Source organism: Lissotriton vulgaris, unplaced genomic scaffold (assembly GCF_964263255.1).
Source record: "Lissotriton vulgaris unplaced genomic scaffold, aLisVul1.2 SCAFFOLD_221, whole genome shotgun sequence".
Classification (NCBI taxonomy): Eukaryota; Metazoa; Chordata; class Amphibia; order Caudata; family Salamandridae; genus Lissotriton; species Lissotriton vulgaris.
In genome coordinates, this window is record NW_028243022.1 from 1770853 (window position 1) to 1789129 (window position 18277).

The following is an 18277-nucleotide window of genomic DNA, read 5'->3' on the forward strand; positions in this document are numbered from 1 at the left end:
TCTTAAATTTCACAAGTTCCTTAAAAGTTTTCAGCTGCTGTAATGGCGTAGCACGATTGTGTGTCTACCCTTATCTAGCAGCTTATGTGAGAATGTATTGCCCTCACAGTTTAATCGTCCCCTCTTTCTACATGGTTTTGCACACTTATTGCTCACTCTGCCACTTACAGTGCAGGTTGTACTGTCAAAGTTTGGTTCTTCAGTTTAAGGTTAGATCTTTAGCCACTACATTTTTAGCTTTCGATATATTGCCAAGATGGAACTGACCCAACAAATGAACCCCTGGTGCCTTAAGGAGGGATATAGATCTTTTTCAAAGGTTCACCAGTGCAGTTTTGTGATGACCCACAATACAATCATAGAAGCACAACACAGTAATGATCATGCAGGGGAAGAGACCAAATGGAGGCGCTTCTTCGTGGCTCGAGTGTGCACCATACCAAGCCTGGCCCCTAGCAGCCTTTGCAACAATAGAAGCAAAGACTGTCTGCCCTTCTTCCTCAAGCTCAGGCCACAGCTCTAGGAGACAGTGGTCTGTAATCCCATGCCCTCAATGGGAATTGTTTATCTTCTTGTGAGTATGGAAAAGAGCATTATGCAAAGACCAAATACAGCCCTCTTTGTACGGGTACCAACACGATGGCTTCTGGAGGCTCCCTTAACTCAATCAAGAACTCTATAAATATATAAATAAGGTAGTTTCCTACATTCAGTTGAAGTTCAGAAAGAATTATAGTGTAGGGCTCAGAATGTAAAGTAACAAAGATCTGGCATGAGGAAGCAGAGGGGGGAGGATGAAGGAGTTAGTCTTCTTCCTTGCCCATTGCTGACTGGAGAGAACAAGGGATAACTTCAGGGGCGGCCTGGCAGGTGGGCTTGAAATGTTCCAGTGTGTTAGGCCACCAACTACTCTCTCCATAGGCCACACCAACTCCCAACTGGAGAGGCTGACATGATTTCAGGGCTTTTGTGTTTCAAAAAACGAATATATATATATATATATATATATATATATATATATATATATATATATATATATATATATATATATATATATATATATATATATATATATATATATATATATATATATATATGTGTGTGTGTGTGTGTGTGTGGTTGCATCATCTCTGTGGTGATAGCTTGATAGCTGTGGCACAAGCCTCTCCCACCGACAATGGGTGGCAGAGAAATGCAACACAGACTGCTTGGTGCATTACAGCTATGCTTGGACAGCAACATTTAAAAGGGACCACCTTATGATTGAGGCCAAAGTAGGTCTCAATACTAGACTAGAGTTAATCAAACAAAGGGACATTCTGGACCCCTCTTCACCCAGGATTGTCAGTGATACAGACCTGGGAGAAGGGAACTGAATGTAACTTTTTTTTTCACTGGATGGATGGAAGAGATGCAGCATGGACTTTTCCCTCTCGATTCAAACATCGTGCCACCATTTTGGATAAAGAACTTCCAAGTGCCAATGTGTGCTGCACATTTATTGCCTGATCTGGAATTGGGCGACAGAGGAACATCTTTTACTTTGTGCATTATGTCGTACAATACCCCATACGCGTAGAGTGCTCTAGTGTAGTCATACCACCCTTATGGCATAAGTAATCCCACTTTAGGACTGTCATCAGTAGTGAATCCACTGACAGAGATTTAAAACTTCCACCACAAATACGCATGTGCAGCATTGGGTATTGGTGGCCATCAATGCTTCACCCCACCGTATACCGGCACAGCCATTTCTAAAACAATGCTACAGTTATAGTGTATGTGCCCAGGCTAGCTCTGCAGACTGAAGTTTGAGGGGGAGTCCACCTCACTTTCTCCTCAAACGTGCTAGGCATTTAATGACGGGCAGATACGAGAGCTCCTTAGAAAGAAACAAGGAATTTCTGCAGCAACTGCAGAATTCATATGTGCCTTTCTTCTGCCAAATTAGCAATACTCTATTTCTTCGCTTAGAAGGAACCTGACACTCTGATAAAACACATTTTTAGAACACTTTCCTTTTCATTTGTTTTTTTTTCATTTTCTGGCTGGAATGGGTTGAGTTGTAGGAAAGGAGGTACATCCTTAATCCAGATTAATCCACACTCCATTAGTTCTTGAATTTTTGAAAATCTGAAATCGACTATCCCAAATCTCATTGGGAATGTTTCATTGTTACTAGTTTGAAACAGAAACTCTAACAATGACAGTGTTTACTCTTTCATAGCATTATAGTAAATCGAAAGTATATTAACAAAAAACACAATTAGCTAAACCCTAAACTTAAATGAAAATAGAAGCAGAGATATTAAATCTTAATTTCTCAAAATAATTACACTGGAAACCTTTAGTTATGGTCCCCTGGCTGTGAACCACCGCAGGCCACATGCCTCCCCTACAGTTGTCAATGTCTTTATTGTTTAGAATCCAAGACAGTAGTATTGTTGTGTTTTTGTCACTACTTAATGATTTTACAAAATGCCCCTTGTCACTATGCTGCCTAAACCTCTGCTTATATATCATCTGTTTCTTCGTTGTCTGCCTACTGCTCGGACTTCTAGTAGGGCCTATTTTGTGATCAATAAAACCCAATAAATAAAACAAATACACAACTGTCTCAGTCTGTCAGAGCATAGTTGGAAAAGGATGCAGACTATGAAAGGTGAGCTGAAGGAGTACCATGGTAAACTACACCTACATTCTGTAGTGTGTGCCAACCAAGTGGGACAGTCCAAGCAGGGGCACTGAACATCCGCTCGGCTTCATTGTGTCAGTTGCCGTGCACCCCAGATGATCGATTGTGATATTTTCCTCTTACAGGAGTGGACAGATTATTATTGTTCAGCTACTTACAGGGGGGAGGGAGAAATGATCAAGCCGAGCATATGACCAAGGCATCTTGCAGCTAGGAGTGTCCACTGGCCCCTGACACTCCCTGGAAAAGAATTCTCCTCCCAAACAAGAAGATGCTTCACCTAATTTTACCCGAACCTAGGACAGTGAGCACTGCCATTGCAAGGTGCCTTGTCCAACGGCCGCCATTTTGAGCAATCATCTGCATAGTAGGAATTGGATTAAACCCGTTACCTAACCAGAAGGATTGCTTACCCAGCTGCTGCTCCTAGCAGTTTTGTCACAAGCTAAAAAAGAGGAATTCTGAGTGCCAAATTCACTGGCACACAATTTGTTAACTGAGAAAGAATAAATTGGTTCTGCAGAGATTCGAACATGAAACCTTTAGATTATAGAAAGAACAGAGTAGCAAGTTTGTATCTCACTGAGCTGACGTATAATCATACATACTGTTTTTAAGAGCCTATCTCTAAGAAAAGTTAGGCCTCAGAAACATATTTGAGTTATTTATTCTAAAAATGATTTTATTTGCATACCTTTCTGGTTGCAGTCCTCCTACTCGTTTGTATTCTAATTTGACATTACTGTTCGTACGAATCATGATAGCTCTATGTTATAATATGCCTGCTGTCTTTCAGTCCTAGTCTCGCTTGATACAATGTGTTCCTGCTCGAACTAAATAATGAACCTTTTTGAGGCGCAACAATTTGGTAAACCTTTAGTGGCAAGAGCTAGAGAGTACTACAAAGCTTGACAAGTCACACACAAGACCATTCCAAACATTCAGGGAAAGTGCTCCAAAATTAGGATGCTGTAGTGAACAGGTTTTAAAAGAATGAATGGGGTATTTGCCAGAATTCTGATATACTGTAGATGGGGGAAGGAAAGCCACTCCCTCTCAAACAGGCCATGTTGTTTCGGGGTTATTCTTCCTTCAGCAATCATTTAAAGTCTCTCAAAGTCCATCCAAACTCATTCTGAAAGATATGACAGAGTTTTTTTTCTTCTGCTTTTTCTCCATTTACTTCATTTTCAGTGTGCACTTCATATCCGGGCGTCACTCGCTACCATCCTGTTTTTCTTTCTTTTCTGATCCTCGAGGTCCACACCCTGATCTCCTTCCTTTCTTTGGTTCACTAATCCTCCGTTTCTTTTCCTCTAAATCCACATCTACTGCGTCATTACTTTTCTAATTCCCGTGGTTCTTTCTCTTCCTAGCGAATTTAGGGGTCCATTAGGATGGCGGACGGACAAAGTCATTCCGCCATCCTGTCCGGGCCGGTACCGTCCGCCACAAGGGCGGAGGAACCGTGCCCCCAATTAGGATGCACCCGCCACAGTGGAGGGTGCATCCCGCATTTTTAACATTGCGGCGGGCGATGCTTAAAGCACCGGCCACCGCAATGTGAAAAATGCTTTTTGTGCGTTTCACAGCACAACATGACAGGCACCGCGCTGTGCGTGCTATGTTGTGCTGTAAAATGCAGGGGGGGTACCATAGGTACCCCCCCATGTGCACCCCCCCCTTCACCCTGGGGGCCCACAAGGGGCCCCCAAAGCAGGAACCGTATGCCTTTCCGTGGCGGCATTGCCGCCACGGAAAGGCATTCCTCCTAGGCCATCCTAATATGGCTGGCGGTGTCTGATAGACACCGCCATCATATCAGGCCTTTGCGACCGAGGTGGAAAAGCGGCGGACGGTCTTCCCCTCCACAACGGTCCCCCGCCATTGTAATATGGCGGGGAAGAAAGGTGGCGGACGGGCAAGGATGGCGGACGAATCGCCACCGCCTGCATGGCGGTGGTGAACCGTCCGCCATCCTAATGGACCCCTTAGTTTCCAGTCATCTCACTATTTATTGCCTTTGTTCTCCTTCCCCATCTCCCTTCTCATTTTCTCACCTATCCCACTCCTAATTCTCCTGCCCAATGTTTTATTCCCTCTCAGTCGCTTCTTCTCCAATTTCTCTTTCTATTTTTTTAGTCCTTGTTTGATATATTTGGTCCATTTATCTATTTGCGCCCCCCATTCAGGCCCCTTTCTCCACTATTTTCCTTCACACTTTTCGTTCATCTTTCCCAATTTCTCACTCTCACATTCCCTCGTATTTTTCTCTTTCTTTTGCTTCCTATATGTTGCCCTCCTTCTTCCTCTCTCCTTGCCACTTTTCTGTTTTTGTTGCTCAAATACCCATTCTTGTGTTTTACTCACCACTTTACAACCCTATTTGTCTTCCCTTGTTCAATATCATTCCACTTTTCTTTCTTCCTCCACTTTTTCAGTTTCTCCCCCTTTAACTTTTTTACTCTGCTCTTCGGTCATCAATCTCTCTCTTTGAAAACTAAGGATGAGAGAACCAAGTATTGCTTCGAGGTAATCCAGTGCTCATCGTGTATCTGTGTTTTTTTGACCAGGTATTGTAAAGAGGCAGGGATTAATACAATATTGAGATGTGTGTTTTTATATGGTGGAGGTCATTCTCTTTCTCTAACTTGAGCATGAAGCTTTTCACAGATGTCCATTTTTGCCAAAAGCTATAAAAGAAATATCAGCTTCTTGCCATAGTATTGCAGTCCTAGCCCTATCCAAGATAAGCCCAACCGTAACATCCCCTCCCAGAAATGTGGATGCTCTCGTTGTCAGAATCCTGATGGGGGTAAATGATGGCTCTGCCTCTGAAACCGGCGATCTATTTGGCACTATTCACAGAAGGAACATGATTTGGTAACAATGGATAACACAATGAAATGCTGGCAAGTTCCTGTGGGTCATGTCAAGCAAAATGTCCACTTCCTTCTTCCTCCTGTAGAAAAACAATGGATGAGGAGGAACGGATGTCGGTTGGGGTGAGCAGGCTGGACTTGGCTCATTTCTATCCCACTCCACAGGGAGTGTGATCATCCCAGGCAGGGATCAGTTCACCACCTGAGGGACAAATCTTGCAAAAGGGAAACCCAACCACCGAGGACAGCACAGCAAGCCGGCGGCAGGGAAAGGCAGCAAGTGTCTCACATCCAATGATTCAATGTTCAGATCCACACCCCAGAGCTCAGAAGGTGGAGGGGTTGTGTGCAGCCAGCAGCACCCACAGCATCAAGGAAGGGAGCAGGTATTGGAGATCTCACACCATTTATCCTTTCTCCTCCTTGATCAAGAGCTGAACGATGTCTCCTGCCTTTCTGATTAGGGGACAAAGGACGCTGAGTTCCTGATGTCTCGCTGGGGGTTGGGTGGGTGGCAATGAGGTGTATGGCATTTGTTCGGGTCACAGCGTTTCTTAGAAAGGGACCAGTGTGGAAACCATACTGTTCAACAGAAAGAAAGGAGAGAGACAGAGATAATCATTAGAGGTAGTCATTGAGCATAAAGGAAAAAATACAACAGAATAGAAAAGCATTTAGACATCTAATACAACATTTCCCCAGTAAGTCAATCTAAGCAGCTTGCCTAAAATTCTGATCATGAAGTAGCACCTGCTGAGTGCCCTCTGTGGTTATAACAAACTTGAAAGTCCTTCTACTTCGGTCCACCAGTACTACGATGTTAAAAGGATCTGCACTGCTGAATCCCTATCCCAATTTCTCTTCCCCTTGTGAGTTACCTACCCACCAGTGCTCTCTCACTATTCCGCAAGTACAGAAGTCTAACTATGAATCCTTAAATTAAGTCCCCTAAGGATGACCAACTAAAATTGCCCTTCTAAACAACATAGCTCAGGGTTCTCGTTCCTTATAACTGAGCGGTACATTCCCAGTCTTAATGAGCACACAGAGTACTCCATGTCTTATTTAAGAAGCAGAGGATTTTCCTTCACAATGATAAAGCACAGCATTTTCAGTCCTAATGCACAATCAGCACGTTCTCAGTTCTAATGACCATCAAAAGCATTCCAACCCTAGATGACCAGGGAGAAGATTCCCAGTCCCAATGACCAAGCAGATCATTCCAAGTCTTGATACCAAAGCATAGAATTCCCAGTCCTAATGCCTAAACAGAGGGGTTCCTGTACTAATGACCAGTTAGAGGATCAGAACACTCTCAGTTCGAATGATCAATAAGAGTCTTCTCAGTGGAGGGTATTTCCAGTCCTAGTGGTCAGGTCAAGACACCCCTATCCTAATGGCGAAACATACTGGTCCTTGCCCTAACAACCAATCAGAGTGTTACTTCTGCTAGTAATCGAGCAGAGCATTCTCTGGCCTAATGACCAAGCAGAACATCCTGTGTCTTCTCCTAATGGCCAATCACAGCATTTACTGCCCCAATGCAATCAGAGAGTCTCTTAAGTCACAATACCCAACCACAGCAGCTTCTCTTTCAAACACTAAATGGATCATCGCTTTCTCCACACCAAACAACTTTCACCTCCTCCCCAACCTTCCAAACAGTTTCCTCTCAAATAGAACAGACTATCTTTTGCTAACTTACAATTAAATGCCCCTCTTCCAGCCAGCAACCAGTATCGCCAAGTTTGACCACAGAATCTCATTTCTTACGTACCTACCACACCTCTAACACTCTCACACACCGAGAGCAGCAAAGCACCATTTTCCAAAAGTGACTGTTGAGCCCTCAAACAGAGAACCTTGCCTTCAGACAATACCTTCACCCCCATATCCCACAACAAGGGAAAATAAGGCATAGGGTCTAGCATCAAGTGAAGGAATGTTAGAGGAGACTCAATGATGCAAAATAATGATCAACTGATAATTCAGAATAACTCAGAGTTCACTCACCATTACCAGTGTAGCTCGTCAAACACTCCCATAGCGGGCGGAAGCCCCCACCCTAAGAATAAAAATGTAACATTTTAGGTTTGGTGTAGGTAGGTTGCTGTAAACAGAAAAAATGCAGTGTGTTAAATTTTTTGAAATACATTATATATGTGTAAATCTTCCGATTTTATTCTGTTGCTCGTCCCAAATGTATTATTTTTTAAGGACATCCATTTTGAGAGCTGTTTCTAAAATACAATTGGGAAGTGTGGCATAGTGGACGGGATTTCTTGTATTCTAAATGGCAATTAGATTGCTATTACTTTTATGTTATTTTTTCCACCTCCATAGTTTCAGATTGCTACGGTTTGGCTCATTTATTTCAGTTTACCATTATATCAATGTGGTAAATGCCCATATATTTATTTTGCCAAAGTTTATATTATTTCTTTTACATTTTTGATTCCTTTTCTTAATCATTTACTTTTATTAAGTAAAATATGTACTTTAATTAGTATTAGGTATACATATATAGTGCGCATGGAGATATGCAGAGGTTAATATGCTACTTATTGCCGCTTTCGATTGTGGAGAGAGCCATGAAGCACGAGAGGCAAAGCCTCATGAGACGCGCAGTCCTGAGCGATCCACTGCGCTCTTCTCCTCCCTCAACATTGGTAATAAATGGCATGTTCTACTCTGTGCGCATGCATATATGGCTTATATTTGGTTTAACAACTATAGTTAAAGAAAACCAGGGTGCAAGGAGTTAATGAAAATCAAGATGCAAGGGCTAAAATTTGTACAGCAGATAAAGTCACACTCAAGAAATATCCCGACTATTAGGAATTCTTTCCATGTGTAAAGTAACTGCTAAATGCTATCTGATCAGGCGCTATGCACAACCCTGCCTAGGCAGCCAACCCCTGCATGAGTGGACAATCCTTCTCTGCACCTTAGGCCAGGCTCTGTACTCAACGCCTACCGTGTTTTTTGGCCATGCACAATGATGCGTTGTGAGCTGCACTCAAATCACCCCCCCCCCCGTCCCATGGGGGCTCAACCCCCTATTTTGTACAGCCTTTAGCAGGGTGCAGCGGTGGATCGACCCTGTGCCCAACCCACTGCAGGCGGGCTACCTCTGTTGCAGACAGTCAATGGTCTGCACAATAGCAGTTGGCCAAAGGGTCTGGTCTTTGACCAGATGCTTTTATTTTTTTTTTATATTTTTGGTTACCACAGTATCAGAGCGAGTGTTGCGCTGGGTACTGGTGGACATATATTTTGCTTATTTGAATTAAGGGTGTGGGGGTCTCTTTGAGAATTGCTGGCAGTCACGGTGTGCCCACCCTGCTCCCTTTATGGGGCTTTTCAATTTGTTTTCAATAATCAGGGACCAAATCTCCCTAGTCCTGTAATGGCAGACTCAACGCTTTTCTCACAGTTGCAGTCAGCCAATCAAATCACTCGGTACCAGTGTATCAGAAATAATGACAGAACAAAATAACTCCACAGGACAATCAGAAGACCCTACTTTTTAATTTTATGGTACCAAGGCATCCTGGAGAACTCCTGCGAGACAAACTGACCGATACAAAATGCGTTACTTACCTGTACAGTTATCCAGTATTGGTATCTTTCATAGATTCACATGCCTGAATCATTCCTTGTAGTCGGGATGGGAGTCCCCGGTACATAAGTAAAGTAATGTCCCATTAGACATAGAGAGTAATAGGTCTAAGGCCTTACATTAGTAACATATCCAGGTCCTTTTGTAATAAGGACCAAACTCTTAGAGAACAGCCAATCAGCTATCACCACCCTCTGGAACCTTCCTGGAAGGGGCTCTAGTCCCTCAGATTTTCGTTAGCACAGTGCTATGAAGAGGTGCAACTGAGAGTCCTAGGTGAGCCCTTCCAGGGGAGGCGGGTGGGTTGCATGTGAATCTATGAAAGATACCAATAATGGATAACTGCAGTTGCAGGTAAGTAACGCATTTCCTATCCAGTATTAGGGTATCTTTCATAGATCCACATGCCTGAATCAGAATAGAAATCAATGATAAGCACATTTCTATTAGTACAGAATGCATAAATTCACCATATAATAGACATATCAATGTGAAAATGGAAAGCAATAAATTGCAAGCATGGCAAAAAACATAGAAATAACAGGGAATTGTGTGTCTAAAAAGATAAGAAAGGTTGGTGGGAAGGAAGGAAGGCTCACCTCTATCGAAATAGATGATGTAACACCGCCTGTCCCACTGCAGCATCCTTCATTAGTGTCATATCCAGGCAGTAATGCTTGGTAAATGTATGCAGCATCTTCCATGTTGCCACTCTGCAAATGTCTGTAATAGGCACACTAGCAAAAAGTGCCATAGAAGTAGAAACTGCCCTAGTGGAATGGGCACGAATTCTTGATTGTAAAGGTTGGCCTGCTTGTTGGTGACAGAAGACAATAGCACCAGAGATCCATCTAGAAATACTTTGTTTAGTAAGTGGAAAACCCTTTCTAGGTAAACTGTATGCCACCAAGAGTTGGTTGGACTTGCGGAACGCTTTTGTCCTGTCAAAGTAGAATTTTAGAATGATTGTAGAGATCTTTCGGCTGCTGTTTGAGGATTTGGAAAGAAGGTCTTTAAGACAATACGTTCATTAGGGTGAAATTCCGACGGGACTTTGGATACAAATTTTGGATTAGTCCAATTACCCTATTGTTCCTGACTTACTCGTCTTGCGGATGCAAGGGCTAGAAGAAGTGCAGTCTTCCAGGAGAGAAACTTGAGGTCAGCTCTATGTATCGGCTCAAAAGGATGTCTCATAAGTTGAGCAAGGACTGTATTGAGCTGCCAAAGTTAGAGGTGGGGATTTTACAGGAGGGAAAGTCCTGAATAGGCCTTTGAGAAATTGTTTTATTAGTCTATGTGACCAAAGAGAAGATCCCGTAGAAGATCTCCTAAAATGGGATATTGCTGCCAGGTGAACTTTAATGGAAGAGGGAGCAAGACCTGAAGTTGCTAGATGGAAAAGGTATGGTAATATCTCTTCTGGAGAGGAAGTGAGGGGATGCACCTTAGCAGATCTACACCATACACAGAATTGCTTCCATTTGAAGGAATAGGTCCTATTTGTACTGTCAGCTCGAGCCCAAGCTAGAGCTGCTCTGCAGTCTGGAGGAAGGTTTAGACCATGAAATTCTTGGAACTCAGTAGCCAGGCTGATAATTTGAGAGATGCTGGATCCGGGTACTGGACTTCTTCCTGATCCATTGTGAGGAGAGATGGAAACGGCATCAACGGGATTGGCGGTTGCAGGGAGAAAAGATGGAGCACCGTGAACCAATGCTGGCGAGGCCTGCTGGAGCTATTAGGATTAGCGTGCAGGGCTCTGCCTTCATCTTCCTGAGGACTCTGGGAATCAGGGGAATCAGTGGAAAGGCGTAGGCAAATACGTCGAACCATGTTATTGAAAATGCATTCCCCAGAGATCCCCGTTGGGGATGCCAGCTTGTGAAGTGCCGGCATTTGGCATTGTGCTGGGTGGCAAACAGATCCAACAGTGGTTTGCCCCATTGAGAGAAGATGCTGTTGAGAGTATGCTGGTTCAATTCCCACTTGTGGTAGGTTGTCTGTAGCCTGCTTAGCGAATCTGCCAGTGTATTGTCTTTTCCTGGAACGTACTTCACTCTCAGGGAAATTTTGTGCTGAAGCGACCAGTTCCGGATTTTTTTAGATTCTCAAGAGAGTGATAGTGAAAGAGTTCCTCCCTGTTTGTTCAGGTAGTGCATCGTCGTAGTATTGTCTGTTCTGATGAGCACTAGAGAACCTTTGATCCTGGGAAGGAACGCCAGGAGGGCTAGATAAACTGCTCTCAGCTGCAGGAGGTTTATGTGCAGTTTTCGTTCTGAAGATGACCACCTTCCACTGATCTAAAGCTATTGAAGGAAGGCTCCCCAACCTTCTAGAGATGCGTCCGTGGTTATCACTTGGGGAGAGGCTTGAGTTAGGAAAGATAGGCCTCAAGAGAGATTTTACGGAAGAGTCCACCAGGGTAGAGCAACGACCATCTGAGGGGTCACTTGTATGATGTCGTCGAAGGATCCGTCGACTTGAATCCACTGAGTGGAAAGAGACTCCTGGAGAGGATGCATACGGAGGTGACAGTAGGGAACTAGAAGAATGCAGGATGACATCATTGCAAGAAGGGATTTGAACAGGCGCACTGAAAGAGATTTTCTTTTCCTTATGAATTCTGCCAAATGTAGAAGTTTATGTTATCGCTCCTGTGATGGGAAAGCTTTTTTCAGGACCGTGTCCAGGACAGCTCACAGAAATGTTATTGGTTGAGAAGGATGTAGGACTGATTTGTCTGGGTTGAGGGTGAGACCCAATTGTTTGAAAAGCCGTCAACAGGCTCTGGAAGATCTCCTTGAGCTGTCGAGAGAGGGTGCTTTGACGAGCCAGTCGTCGAGATAAGGAAAGACTTAGGGCCCGATGTAGGTAATTTCATTTTAGCGGTTCATAAATACCGATTGATACCGAATCGGTATTTATGAATTGGAAATCAGTATGTAGGTAAAAAATGGTAAAAAATTACCGATTCGGTAACAGTCGGAATCCTGACTCGGTAAATACCGAATCGGTAATGTCCGAATCTGTATTTACCGATTCGGTATCACCCATTCAACCCTATGGGCCTCCATGCCCATAGGAATGAATGGGAGATACCGAATCGGTAATTACCGAATCGGACATTACCGAATCGGTATTTACCGAATCGGTAAAAGCCGATCTCGAAAATTCGAATGGAAGACATGTGAGCCACTCAACCAATCAGGGACACCCACCACACCCCACAACAAAGCCAATGTGAAATCAACCAATCAGATGCAAGTACCACACCCAGTACCTGGAGTTGGCCACACTCATGCAGGTGCAGAGCCACAGAACTGTTTGGAGAGCTGGAGGGGAGACAGAGGAGCAGGCTGCACTGAGCCCAGCAGAGCATCACCATGGAGTCCCAGGAAGCCCAGAAGGATGGTGTTGACCGAAAAAGGAAGATCAAATTCAGCACAACTGAGCTCCAGGTGCTGGTGGAGGAGGTAGTGCAGCATTACAGCCAGCTTATTGGGAGACAGTCTCTGCAAGTGGCAGAGTCTGTCAAAAGAACCACCTGGCTGGCCATCCAGAGCAAAGTAAATGCCCTTGGGATCACACATCGTGAAATAGAAGACATTAAAAAAAGGTGGTATGATCTGAGGATCACAGCGAAAAAGAAGATAGCAAACCTGAGGAAAGAATCTGCAGCCACAGGTGGAGGGAAGAGCCGTGCCCCAAGCCTCACAGAACTGGAGCAGATGGTGGAATCCACAATGGAGCCTGAAAGCTTACACAGGATTGGGGATGCTGACAGCTCAGCCAGAGCTGCAAGAAAGAAAGGTAAGATGCATGGACATGAATCCCCACCCATTCCCTGGGCCCTTCCCCAATGTGGGTTACACATGCACAATCCAGAACACATGTCAGTACTCACCAGCAATGCATCATGGTAGTCGTAGTCATAGGAACATTCATTAAAGCAGCCAATACAGAATACTTTATGCCATGCCACACTCCCCATACACAAGCAGTTGCAGCTCAGGAAACTGTGCGACAGGAATTTGTCCAATGGAAACACACAGATGATCATTGTCCATGTCTTCCCACAGGAGAGTCATCGCGCAGCGCAGGGAGGGGAGGCAAGTGCACCAGCGACAGCTGCGAGGAAGAAGCCCACAGACAAAGCAGGACCCAGCACTGTCCCTGAGGACACTTCCACTACGCAGGCACCCCCAGCAAAGGAGGAAGACACCACAGCACAGCCACAGTCACCCCTGCTGTTTGAGATACAGACTACGGCAGTACCTGCAGGTGCCACAACACCAAGCTCAGGGTCCTCTGTGCAATTGAGGCCAAGGAGGCAGGACGTTCCACCACTCAGGATCCTGGAGAGCTCTGATGAGGAAGAGGTGGGGATCAGACACCTAGCACTCCAGCACTGCCTGGGAACGCAGGGCAACATGGATCATTAGGATCTGGGCGTGCAAGTGCCCGTGGTCGTAGGGCACGTGAGCAAGAGGAGGGACATGAAATGCAGGGGGTCTTTGCCGGGTTGGAAAGCACCATGGTAAGGTTCCAGGGCATGCAGGCCAAAGGGATCATGGCAGTGCACAGACAGGTGCGCATCCTCAATAGCAGGATGTCTAACATTGATAGGGAGATATGCTCCATGGGCCTAGGAATGGAGTCCATGGCCAAAGGAATGGAGTCCATGGCAGAGGGGGTGAGGGACATGGGTGTGCGCATGGGTTCCCTCTGTGACAGGCTGGAGAGTGACCAGACGGAAAGGCGCAGGAACAGGCACGAACTTAAACAGCTGAATAAATCCATCAACCGCCTGGCAACTGCAACCACCCTGCTATTGTGCACTGCTGCACTGACTTGTCCCGGGGGATGGGGAGGGTGACCTCTGCTATGGAGGTACTGCTGACACAGCAGACAGCCACTGCTGGTGACACGGGTGTCGTGGACACGGAGGAGTCCACAAGCAGGAGTGGATCCAGCACGCCTGTCCATGAGGTTCACCGGAGCACCAGGCTACATGCTGATGACCCTGGCAACACTGCGCAAGTTGGCCCCCTGCCCCCTGGCTCCCACAACATCATGCGTAAATGCAAACATTAACATTTCATCCATGACACAGTATAGGTCACAGTGAAGTGAACTTTGGCCACCCAGTGTGAAAAGTGGATTTTATTTTGTTCATGTGGTCTTGAATATGTGGAGTCCGGTAGTGTAAATTAAACAGAGTGCTCCAAGAAGTAAACCTGCCTGTGTTTCACCAATCTATTAGAAATATCTGTTTGTGATTTCTGCGCATCTCAGTCTGCCATCTGTTGCTGGTGCTGCACCTGCTGCATTGTCATCGGCTTGTTCTGTCCCATCATCCATGTCCTCATGATATGTGAGTTCTACCTCTGTGCCCTCCTTGGTGGCAAGATTATGCAGCATTGCGCAGGTAGCAATTATTTTACAACAGATCAGTGGCGTGTACTGCCGTGCACCTCCACTCTTATGGAGGCACCTAAATCTGCTTTTCAGCAGTCCAAAAGTGCGTTCCACAACGCAACGTGTTGTTCAGTGTGCCACGTTGTAACGCCTTTCGCTCCTGGTGGATGGATTCAGGTAGGGTGTGAGAACAAATGAACGCAGGGCATATGCATTGTCACCTGGGTGGAAAATGAAATTTTGTTTAGTCACATACTCATGATTGATCCTTCTGCATTGACTATCAGGGTGTATCACACTTACTCACCTAGCAGATATCCATCCCCAAAATCACCAGCCACCGGGCGTCTGTATATCCCACTATTCTGGAATATGTAGGAGTCGTGGGTACTCCCTGGAAATTTTGCTACAATGTCCGTAATCATGTTGGCAGCATTGCAGATCACCTGCACATTGATTGAATGCGTAGACTTCCGGTTTCTATATATGTGTTCAGTTGTTACAGGTGGGCATAGTGGGATGTGCGTCCCATCGATACAGCCTATGATGTGCAGGAACTGTGCAAGGTGATAGAAATCGGTTTTGTCTTTGCTAGTTCAGCAGGTGTGTCAGGGAACTCTATGTAGTGTTGTATCCTCTGCATCATGGCGTCAAGGAATTTTCTAAAGAAACGTGACAGGCAGCTCTGGGACACCCCACCTATCGCAGCAATCACATGCTGGTAGCTCCCAGAAGCAAGAAGATGTAGGCAGCACAACACCTGCACGTGGGGTGGGATGGCGTGTCGCCTTGGGGTTGGGTGTTCCAGATATGGGTGGAGGTCCCTGATCAAGGCCAGGATGGTTCTGGGGTGGAGTCTGTACCTTTGCAGGATTTCAGGTTCATATTTACAACAAGGGGTGGTGAGGGACAGAGTCTCTGAATTAAGCAGAAAGCTCTCACCCAGTCAAGAGATCAGGGCTAGATCCAACACCGTTTTTTAGCTCACTGCACCATCCCAGTTTCAGAACCTGGCTGTATGCAAATTAGTCTGTTCCTGTCCCAGTGCATGATGGGAACAGGGCAAACCAAACTACAAAAGCCAATTCTTACACTGGGAAGGAAACAAGCTCCCGGGGACCGGTTTCTGGCATTACAGCCGTCTTCGGCCCGGTTTGCTTGAATCCTGATGGTGCAATGAGCAAGGGTCTCACATCTGAGAATACCCTTCCACGCTTAGGGTGGACAAAAATATTTACAACAAGGGGTGGTGAGGGACAGAGTCTCTGAATTAAGCAGAAAGCTCTCACCCAGTCAAGAGATCAGGGCTAGATCCAACACCGTTTTTTAGCTCACTGCACCATCCCAGTTTCAGAACCTGGCTGTATGCAAATTAGTCTGTTCCTGTCCCAGTGCATGATGGGAACAGGGCAAACCAAACTACAAAAGCCAATTCTTACACTGGGAAGGAAACAAGCTCCCGGGGACCGGTTTCTGGCATTACAGCCGTCTTCGGCCCGGTTTGCTTGAATCCTGATCCCATGATGCACTGGGCCAGGGACAGACTGATTTGCATATAGCCAGGTTCTGAGCTGGGATGGGGCAGTGAGATAAATAACGGTGATGGATCAAGCCCTGATCTTTGGACTGGGTAAGAGTGGTCTGCTCAATTCAGACACTCTGTTCATCACCACCCCCTTTTGTAAATCGATTTTGGCCACTATAGGTGTGGCAGGGTATACTCAGACATGAGTCCCTTTCTCACTGCTCCATCAGGATTCAAGCAAGCCGGGCCGAAGAGGCTGAAATGCCAGAAACCGGTCCCCGGTAGCTTGTCTCCTTTCTGGTAAAGAATTGGCTTGGTAGTTTAGTCTGCCCTGTTCCCATGATGCACTGGGCCAGGGACAGACTGATTTGCATATAGCCAGGTTCTGAGCTGGGATGGGGCAGTGAGATAAATAACGGTGATGGATCAAGCCCTGATCTTTGGACTGGGTAAGAGTGGTCTGCTCAATTCAGACACTCTGTTCATCACCACCCCCTTTTGTAAATGGATTTCAGGTTCAGTTAGTTGGAAGAGGGTGATCCTCTGCCTATACACCTGCTCCTCCCTTAGCCAGACCCTCTCTCCTGCTGCCTGTATCCGTAGCCGCCTTATAATGACATAGAAAGCCGCCATTGTGGTTGCAGTGTTGCATTTTGGGGCCTTCTTTTGTAACCTGTACCTGGTTTCCACCTGCTTTCAATCCATGGTAATTACCGACTCTTAAATACCGATTTTCATGAAATTCGGTATTTTTTGTGTCTTCTACATCTCGATATGCCATTTTTACCATTTCTTATTTACCGATTTGATAAATAAGGAATCGGTAAGTTCCGATTCGGGAAATTACCATTTCTTATTTACCGATTCGGGAAATGGGAATTCTGTATTTTCCGAATCGTGAAATACCGATTCGGAACATTTTTGGTCACATACATCTCGATTCTTTTATACCGGTCGGTAAGGGCCAAAATTGCCGAATTTCAGCCGTTACCGACCGGTATTTGGCTACCTACATCGGGCCCTTGGTGATGTTGCTGTCTGAGGTATGCAGCCACTGGAGAGAGACATTTTGTGGATATGGTTGGGCTGACTTGAGTCCGAATGGCAGGACCCGGAACTGATAATGTCTGCCAGCCACAGCGAACCTCAGAAACTTTTTGTGCCTTCTGTGGATAGGAACATGAAAATAGAAATCTTGAAGATCCAAGGATACCATGTAGTCATTTGCATTGAGAAGTTGCAAGACTTCCTGAATGGTGACCATGCGAAATGATTGTTTCTTTAAGAATTTGTTTAGACTTCTCAAATCTAGTATCGGTCTCCATTTCTTTTCCTTTTTGCGTACCAAGAAGAATCCGGAGTAAAAACCCTGTCCTCTTTGACGAACAGGAACCCGTTTTATCGCTCCCTTCTGGAGCATTGATGATATTTCCAGGAGTAAAAGGGTTAAATGCTTGTGAACCATAGGTTGAGGAGGTGTTTGAGGAGAGGTTTGCACAAACTCCAGCGAATGTCCGAATTGCACTAGTTGGAGAACCCAATGGTCTGTTGTTATTTGTTTCCAATTTTGTAGATAGTGGGATATTTTTCCCCCTATTTTGGAAGGCGGAGAGGAAATGGAGATTGGCGGTAGAGAGAAGTCATTGGCGTTGGGCGGAATCTTTCTGTCGTCCGGCCCTTCCACGAAAGGAAGACTTGTTGTATGAAGTCTGTGCCTGTTGCCTCTGCTGAAATTGTGGCCTGTAGTGTTGGTTTGAGGAGGAGTAGGAAGATCTATACTGTTGGTAGCCTCCTCTGTTGGAATATTGCCCTCTACCTCTTGAGCCTCGAAAAGGGGTACTTTTATATTGAATGGTCCCCAAAGCTCTGGCTGTGTCTGTATCCTTCGTTATTCCTTGAAGGGCTTCGTCAATATGAGTGCCAAAGAGGAGTTGACTATCATAGGGCATGTCCAGAATTTTTGTCTGGATCTGAGGCCGGAATGTTGTTGCCTTAAGCCGACCCTGGCGTCCTAGGACCGCCGCCCCAGCCAGTTGGTGAAAACCAGTAGAAGTGATGTCTATTGCACAATCAATATTTTCTGAAGCTGATCTTTCGCCTTCTAATAGTACTTTCCGCGCCTCCTCTTTAGA

At 45.4% G+C, this 18277-nt stretch overlaps 1 protein-coding gene across 1 annotated transcript in view; it reads right to left on the reverse strand.

The window, feature by feature from the left end:
- Positions 1-1116: 1116 nt before the first annotated feature.
- LOC147668745 (protein cornichon homolog 2) overlaps positions 1117-18277 on the reverse strand; it is a 624799-nt gene continuing 607638 nt past the window's right edge. Inside the window, exons 5-6 of the mRNA XM_086948463.1 lie at positions 7591-7642; positions 1117-6159 (exon numbers count right to left, since the gene is read on the reverse strand). Coding sequence (XP_086804589.1) covers positions 7609-7642 — 34 coding nt within the window. The 3' untranslated portion in view covers positions 1117-6159; positions 7591-7608. The remainder of the gene's footprint in view (positions 6160-7590; positions 7643-18277) is intronic.